Below are 8911 nucleotides of genomic sequence, written 5' to 3'. Positions count from 1 at the left end.
CACACATTTCCGTCCAGCCTCCCCGATCTGCTAGGTCTCGGTGGGCCCCCGACTGGGAGCCCCCGCCGGCCCCGCGTCTGCCTCGGCAGCCCCGGACAGAACTCAGCCCCGCGTCGGACTGACAGCGGCTGCCCTGCCCTTCCCCACGTGGACCCGGGTTTGGAGGACCAAAGTCTAGCGGTTGCCTCGGGAGACAGTAGTCCCTGCGTGAGGGCGAGAGGATGGAGAGCCGCGTACGCCGGGCGCTGGGACGCGAGGATACCCGGGGCGGCCACAGCCCATGCCCCGTCTGGAAGATTCCCACAACCCACCCCCGTCCCTCCCACTGCACCCGGCCTTCTTCCACACGCCCCCCACGCCACCGGCTGCACCCGGCAACCCCAACCCTACACCCGGCGCCGGGGAGGGAAGGCCCCGCCCCCATCAATTCGAGCATCTACTCCGCCCCCCTCCCGCCCCGCGAAGCCGTCACCCAATAGCCAATTCTGGAGGGCGGGGCAAAGTGGCTGTCGTGAGGGCAGGCTGGCGAATGAGAAAGAGGGTGGGCGGGGCGCCGGGGACAGTGTCACGCACGGGTCCGTGTGAAAACGGGGGTTCCGAGTGCAAAGCAAAGTTTTTTTGTAAACCGTCTGCAAAGGCGGGGGGGTGAGGAGAGAACCCGAGACGGGGCCGAGTGCAGCCGCCGCCTCCTCCTTCTCCTCCTTCTCGCTTCTTCTCCTTGCTGCCGCCGCCGCCGCCGTCTCTTCCTCCACCCCGGCTCTTAAGCTCGTCAATCGCCACAGGCAGACGGAGGATTCGCGGAACCGAGGAGCCCGCAGTCCGGAGTCCCCGCGGCCACAGATGCCCGGCCCCCTCTCCCGGCGCGGAGCTGCTCCTCACCCGGCTTCGTCGCTGCCTCAGCCCCCGCCCTCCTCTCTCCGCTCGGCTCCGGGCGCCGGCTTCGGCTGCCTGTCGCCTCCGCCGCCGCCTCCCTGGAAGGGGGCGCCGAGTCTCGTTTGGGCTTCAGCTCCGGCTCCCCCTTGGGCTCCGAGGGCAGCTTGAAGCGCTCCGCCGGGCCCCGCACGGTTTTCTTCCCTTCGGCCCGGAGGATCTCGGCGGTAGTGGTTGAAGGAAGGTCGGTTCCCTCGGGCTCCCGGCCGGGCTTGTTACCCCGCAGGGTCTCCGACTCCGGCGAGGCTCCCCTGCTCGCCCGCGGGTTCGGCTCTAACCGCGTAGGGCCCATCTCGGACTTGTCGGGTCCCGCAGCCATGGGGTGCTGGGGTCGGAACCGGGCCCGGCTGCTGTGCATGCTGTCGCTGACCTTCATGTTCATGGTGCTGGAGGTGGTGGTGAGCCGGCTGACCTCGTCGCTGGCGATGCTCTCGGACTCGTTCCACATGCTGTCCGACGTGCTGGCCCTCATCGTGGCCTTGGTGGCGGAGCGCTTCGCCCGGCGGACCCAGTCCACCCAGAAGAACACGTTCGGCTGGATCCGGGCCGAGGTGATGGGGGCCCTGGTGAACGCCATCTTCCTGACCGGCCTCTGCTTCGCCATCCTGCTGGAGGCCATCGAGCGCTTCATCGAGCCCCACGAGATGCAGCAGCCGCTGGTGGTCCTCGGGGTCGGCGTGGCCGGGCTCGTGGTCAACCTGCTGGGGCTCTGCCTCTTCCACCACCACAGCGGCTACGGGGGCGGGCCCGGCGCGGGCAGCCGCAGCCACAGCCACTCCCACGGGGGGCTCGGCCACAGCCACAGCCTCAGCAAGGGGAGCCGGGGCAAGAACAACCGCAGCGGGGGCAACAACAGCAACATGACGGACAGCGAGCGGGCCGCCGACGGTGAGGAGACCAACAACCTGGTCATCAGCTCGAACGGAATGAAGCTGGACCCGGCAGGTAGGAAGGGGCTGGGCGGCCGGGGGCCCAGCGTTCGCCGCCCCCCACGCCCCGGCCGGGGGAGCGGGACGAGAGGGGCCCGCACCGCCCCCTGCTGCTGGGCGGAGGCGCTGCCGCCTCCGGCCCTGGCTTTCCCCCACGTGGAGAGGTTTGACATCCCGGGTCTGCCCGGCACACGCCCCCTCAGCCTGGGCGGGGGGCCCCGAGGGGGCGGGGAGCGCGGGGGCCGGACTGCGCCCCTCCGGCCCAGGGGCGGCCTCTCGCTGCGCGGGGGAGTCGCCGCCCTCCAGGAGCGCGCGTCCCCGGGGGCGGCAGCGGCCAGACTGCGCCGGGGAAGTGACAGATAGCGACGGTGCGTGTCCGCGGGGAAGGGCCTCCCGGAGCAGGCGCTGGCGCTGGGAGGGGGCTTGCGGAGGGAGACGGCGCCCTGCCTGCCTGCCTGCCTGCGCCCCGTGTTACCGAGCGGGGCTCGAGGTCCTCCCCGGCGCCGGGAAACGGCTCCCGCCAGCTGGGGTAGCGCCGGGACTTCTCCCTGCCAGTAGCAGCGAGTCCGCAGCGAGCCCGGTGCGGGGCCGGGGGGGGGGGGGGGGGGGGGGGAGGCTCTGTGAAAGCGTGGGGGGCGGCCCCAACTTTCCACACCTCCTGGGAGCGGGGCTTTCCCATGCAGCCAGCGTTTGGCCAAAGGCTTTATTATTCTTTTAAATGACTGTGTGATCAAGTCCGGCCCTGGTGGTCTTGTGAGATCCTGTGTTGCTTTTACCTCTGAGTTGTCAGTCTGATAGGGCCCGATTCAGTGATTTCAAAATCAGTCTAAAACAAAAACCATGATTTCTCATCCATTTGTATTATGGAAATTAGTCTGAAAAAAATGGAGTTAAATTATTTCCTTCCATCTTATGTGGATTTCTTCCCGCTCCCAATAAGATTAAACTGCCCACGGATACTTCTTTAATAGAGTTTAACTTTTAAATAGAATCAGAGAAAATTTCAGTATAGATGGCTTTGCAGTTGTTATTGTGGTCAATTTCTCAGTCTCGTATCCTATTTGGATAAATTACACAAACTGAAATTGTTTTTTAAACTCAAAAGTATCAGAAAATTGTAAATGACCAGAAAAACCTACTGCAACTGAGTGTCTAATATTAAGTCACTATCTTAGTGGGTTATTTCTACAGTTAGACTTAAGTTTGCAGAGACCTGTACTAAACTTTTATTATTATTGTTTTTTGCCAACGGAGCTTTTCCTCTTTATAAGGGAAAGAGGCAGAATTAATTTGACAGTTTAATAAGTACCCATTCAAAGAAGCTGTGGCCAAGATTAAGCCCACCCATTTTGTATCACTTTACCTTCTAGAGGAACTAAAAACCAACTGGCTGTCCTTAGCTTTGATCTTACCCCCTCCCCCAAAAAAGCAGTTCTAAGAATACAACTTTGGTGTGAATATTTTCTAAATGTGTGGTAATGATTTTGCATCTCTTTGTAGAGGAACAAGCCAGAGACGGTGCAATGGATGTGCAAGTTAATGGGAATCTTATTGGTGATGATTCGGACAATTTAGATTCCGAAGATGAAGAGACTAGTGGACAACTTAACATGCGTGGAGTTTTTCTGCATGTCTTTGGAGATGCCTTGGGTTCAGTAATTGTAGTGATAAATGCCTTGGTTTTTTTCTTTTCTTGGAAATCTTGTACTGAGGGAACGTTCTGTAGGAAACCATGTATCCCTGACCCCTGCGACTCATATGTAGACCTAATTAATACTACTTATACTTCTACTACTACAATAAGTGAGGCTGGTCCTTGCTGGGTGCTATATTTAGATCCAACTCTTTGTCTTGTGATGGTTGGCATACTTCTTTATACCACTTATCCATTACTTAAGGAATCTGCCCTTATCCTTTTGCAAACTGTACCTAAACAAATAGATATCAGAAATCTGAAAATGGAACTTCGAAATGTTGAAGGAGTTGAAGAAGTTCATGAATTGCATGTTTGGCAGCTTGCTGGAAGCAGAATCATCGCCACTGCTCACATAAAATGTCATGACCCTACATCCTACATGGAGGTGGCTAAAAGCATTAAAGACGTTTTTCACAATCACGGAATCCACGCCACTACCATTCAGCCTGAATTTGCTAGTGTAGGTGCTAAATCAAGTGTTACCCCATGTGAGCTTGCTTGTAGAACTCAGTGTGCATTGAAGCAATGTTGTGGGACCGCACAAAAAACCAGTTCTGGAAAGGAAACAGAAAAGAGTTCGGCAGTTAGCATTTCTTGTTTAGAACTTAGTGACAATTTAGAAAAGCATCCCAGGAGGACTAAAGTTGATAGTATGCCTGCTGTTATGATAGATATAAAGAAGATGCCAAACGAGCAACCAGAATCATCTATGTAAGTTTTCAAAACATGTGATGTTCAACTTGTTTTCATCCACAAGAGAAAGAGACTCTCCATTGAAATCTTAAATTGCCAAGTAGTATAATTGCTGAAGTCCTTGTTTTGGTCACATTGTTTAATTCTATTTTTGTAAGAACATAATGGAATTGCATAACACAAAGTTTTATATTACAACTTTGTGATTATCAATGCACAGTACAGCTATGCTGTAACAATTTTGGAAAGCCAGTTTTAACACTATGTTACATTTTTTTGTTAAAAGTCATTATAAACCTTGTATAACATGATGCTACTTTTGATTTCAGTTTTCCCATAGCAAAACTTAATTGGGGATAAATAAATTAAAATTAATTTGTTACTAGAACTTCTCTGTTTTGTCTTTCCCCTCACCCATGTTTTATTTTTAGTTGAGATTTCTTGATGAAACTTGAAATAGTTTTTTTTTTCCCCTTAGACATTTTAGAATACATTTCCCTTTCCCCCTTTGAAATTATTACATAGCATAATGGTAGCATTTGAAAAAAACAAAACACCGACTCATGGATGTTAATGGGAAACGTTATTCCATTTTTTTTTTCCATGTGGAGCAATTCTATCATTTTACCAAGAAAAAAAAAAGATCAATTACTGTCTTGTATTAAGTTCTGTTCTTTATTGCTGAGTTGAAATGTGAGACAATTAATGAGAAACTGCATTTTATACACATAGTAGGGTATTTGATGAAGAAGAACATAAAAGTTCACCCAACTGAACATCATTTAGATTCTTTTGTAACTTGTTAATGCTTGGAAGAACATTTGAATTGTTTAAAAACTTTCAATACATGCATAAAACACTTGTCTTTTAAAAAATTATGAATATGTATATTATATAGAGGTATTCACCAGCATTGTTTTTGGTCTCCATTAATAATACCGAAGGAAGACTTGAAGGTTTACTCACAAAGTATTTATGTATAACAAAAGATATTTTAACAGTTGTGAAATTTAATTTATTTAACTCTATTGGTTGTCTCAAAGATGCTATTCTCTCAAGTTTTTTCATGGCATCTATCCCCAAATAGATTTAGACGAAAGCTATTATAGTATTATAAACAGTGTTTTTTGTTCCTTTGTGAGCCATTTACTAGAGAGAGAAAAAATTAGGAGGTTACTATCACTTGAGTATTAAATCATTTAAGAATTTAAGTTCATAATTAAGGCGGGACTCACACTTCTATAATGTCTTGTCATTGCTCAGGTCTTCCAACAGTGACTTACTTTGAATATATATATACTATAACATCTACACATGAGTTGACTGAACTATGACTGAAATTGCTTTTAACTGTTTTCTTATTGCTGTTTCTTTTAAGTACAGTTACTTAAACAGTATTTAAGAAGTTTAAAAAATTGTCTTGATTGGAAGAATCATTATGCTTTTTTTTTATTAAGTGTATAGTTTTTTTCTGTAATGAGACTAATATTGATGACATCAGTTATCATATATAGAACTATTTTGCCAAGAGCATAGTGTCCTGACTACTTCAATTGTTTTTATAGGTGACTACTTCTGAAAATGGCTTATCTTTTTGATAGAAAAGAATTCACTATTTAAATACAAAGTTTAAGATAAAGATATTGATAAAGACTGGGATTAGAAATTTCTTTTTTAGTGGATAATTCTTGTAGCAGGCATAAGTTTTTTTCCCCTTCTAGTGTATGCCTGTTGCTGGCAATGGGCTTATTATTTTTTAAATAGGCCGTGTTAATGGACAGTATATATTCCTTTAAGAATGAGAACAATTTGTGCTTGGATAACAATAGGAACACAGTTTTATAAATTCAGGTTTGCTAAAATGGGCCAAAACTGTAACCTGCCGATTGGGGTCTCTTAATACTATTTTGCTGATATCACCCTCATAATTCAATTGATAATTCCTAAACTGATAGGTATCTTTAATTTTTGTGTGATTTTGAGTCTTTTTGACACAAAACAGGGGGTCTTATTATGTGGGTAAACAAGAGGAAAGCTGCTAATTGTACCGTTATCATGTGCATTCCTGATTTATCATTTTAAACTATGGAATATTTTATTAAGATATTTCAAAGTTGAGTTTATATTTTGTAAACATTTCAGTAAAGATACAAAAAAAAAGATAACTAGCAAAATATCTTAAAAACATCCAAGAAAAATTTTCTGAACCAAATACATAAAAACGAGTCTATTTCCTAAAGAATTGAGGTTTTAAAAATATAAGCACAGGACAAGGGCTATGTTTTTCTCAAAAGTACTATAAAAGTAACCTGTAGGTCTAGTTGTCTGGTTTTTCATAACTTGTTTTAAAGTAGTTTATATATAATGCATAAAGTGGTACCCTAGTGTGTTCCTTCTCAAAGTAGTTTGTTATTCAATAACAAAAACAGTGGGCACTGACTCACCTTTTGAGTTTTAACAGAGAAACAGTGTTTCTCTTTACAATGCACTTTCTAACCTATATTTTACTATATAAAAAGTTATGTTGAAAAACATGTGGTTTTTGTTTTGTTTGTTTTTTGTATTTAGAATTCCTAAGTTTTGAATCCCTTTTGCCTTTATGAAAGGAAATGAGGAAATCCTCATTCTTAGGGCATTGTAGCCCAGTGTTTAAAGAAAAAACCCACCCATTTTTCATTTCTGCACCAGTTGTCTTGCAAGCTTTTTAAGCTGGCTTTTGTAAGATCAGCAAGTTTATGGTAGGGATCCTTAGATTTTTGTCTATTGTCAGTCGTAGAAAAGGAGGCATTTTATGTGCCTGAATTAAAACTAATCTAGAAAAAAAACTTGCAAGCCAAATACAGCCTTAATTAAGGGAGAGTAGATCTCCACTGTGACATTTTAGCTTGCGATTCTTGAATTAGTTGGTTTGGAGTACATATTTGCATTAAGAAAGATATGAATTAGAAAAAACTTTGTATTTGAATGTTTTGGGGAAGGGCTGGGGGGGGGAGAATGCCATTTCCGAGGCAAGCAATTTGAGAGCAATTTTTTTTTCCCCTCAAGTACCCCACTGAAAATCACAGTCAGAGATAGGGTGATGTATTATGAGGGAAACTTTTTGGTAGCTTGCTGTTATTTTGGAGGAACTTCCATTTGATGTTTTTATTTTTGCTTCTCTAAGATTAGAAACTTGAAAACATTATTAAAGGAAATAAAAAGGATATAACATGAACATACTGTAAGTGGAATAACTGGATGAAGATTTATTTGAATGCTAATACTTTTTTTTAATAAGAAAGCTATAAATGTCACATCTTCACCTTTTGTCTTAATGTCTTCACAAAGTATGAAGAAGCAAATGTGGAGAGTAACTTGGTTGATGTGCTGAAGCTCTTCAAACCAGATTGAAATATTTACTTAATACTGAGTTTCAGTGTAATGGTGAATCACAAAACAGTATTAAAACTTGGTGAGATAGCAGAAAAAACTCCTCCCTCCCCCCCTTTTTTTTCTGTTTATTCTTAGACCTGAGTCAAACTTATTTGACCATTTCTGAAAAGGAGTTGAGTAGCATCATTTTGATGTAGCTTTACAGACCTTATATATAACTGCAATTTCACTTTACTGACAAAACCTGGAATATTTTAGCAATCATTTTCACTGGCAAAGGGCCTCTTGTATGTCCTACAATTTAAACATTTAAACCAAAAATTTTATGGTCCAGTGTCTTTGACAAAAAGATACTGAAAGGAATGTAGCATATAATTAGTATATATGGTTGTATAAAAGAAGTCTTGCTCAAGACACAGAAATTGCCATGTTATCGTTCTGCCTTGAAAACAGCACAATGAAAATGCATCAGTGTATGCTGTGATTATTGAACTTTCATAATGTAGTTTTGGTGTCTGCTATTGCCAGCTATCTGGGCAGAATGTGGTGCAGTTTTATGCAGTTGTCATCTCACTAAATGCAGATACAAATATATTTTCTGTGTAAAATTTTACCGATTTTGATGTGTTTTTTTTTTTATATGTTTTATGACTGTATATTGTTTTCCAAAGCTGTTCCTACCTCACCATGAGGCTTTATGGATTGTTATGTATTATAAATGTTCTATATGAGACAGGCTACTGTGTTTTCCCCTTTTTTCTCATTTATTAAAAGTAGACAAATAAACTAATTTTTACATACCTATTTAGTCATTTTGTGCATGCTCTTTAGGCCAGAAGCTGAATATAAATGGGTTATTAATAACAGTACTATGTGAATTGACAAGGCATATTTGGATCAACAGATATTGAAAATTTTATCTATCATTAGAAGATGGCCAATGAAACATCCTAAACATCTTTGTAAGCTTTTCAGTTTTGTTCTCATGTAATAAGGAGGGGGTGTCTGAAAGAAAGCTGAGTTGGGAGGAAATCAAGTCTGTCAAAAATTATAGAGGAAACTATAACCCATTGTACACCTGCAAGCATTTGGGGTTTGCTGATCATTAATTAAAAATCTGATTGTTTCATTTAAAAAAAGGTTTTTTTAAATTCACCAATTAACGAAATATTACTTGGATCCCAGCAACTGTTTATGTGCCTTTTCTCCTACGTGCCATAAGTCAGAGTCCACACATGTCCTATCTAAACATTAATTGGTGAATTGAAAAAAATCTTTTTGAAAATGAAAC

At 44.0% G+C, this 8911-nt stretch overlaps 1 protein-coding gene across 1 annotated transcript; it reads left to right on the top strand.

Moving 5' to 3' along the window:
- The first annotated feature begins 1164 nt into the window (after nucleotides 1–1164).
- On the top strand, nucleotides 1165–8424 carry SLC30A1 (solute carrier family 30 member 1). The gene is made up of 2 exons (XM_031937324.1): nucleotides 1165–1875; nucleotides 3360–8424. Exons 1-2 carry the CDS (start codon nucleotides 1248–1250, stop codon nucleotides 4268–4270), a joined length of 1539 nt encoding a protein of 512 aa, XP_031793184.1. The 5' UTR covers nucleotides 1165–1247; the 3' UTR covers nucleotides 4271–8424.
- Nucleotides 8425–8911: the final 487 nt, after the last annotated feature.

Source organism: Sarcophilus harrisii, chromosome 4 (genome assembly GCF_902635505.1).
Source record: "Sarcophilus harrisii chromosome 4, mSarHar1.11, whole genome shotgun sequence".
Lineage (NCBI taxonomy): Eukaryota > Metazoa > Chordata > Mammalia > Dasyuromorphia > Dasyuridae > Sarcophilus > Sarcophilus harrisii.
Note: the sequence above shows the minus strand (reverse complement) of the source record. Positions and strands in the feature narration are given on the sequence as shown.

Excerpts from the sequence above, each read along its gene's own strand:
- SLC30A1 (XM_031937324.1), top strand. The coding sequence starts at position 1,248 with ATGGGGTGCTGGGGTCGGAACCGGGCCCGGCTGCTGTGCATGCTGTCG. Across the intron at positions 1,876-3,359 it reads AATGAAGCTGGACCCGGCAG|AGGAACAAGCCAGAGACGGT; the intron begins GTAGGAAGGGGC and ends ATCTCTTTGTAG.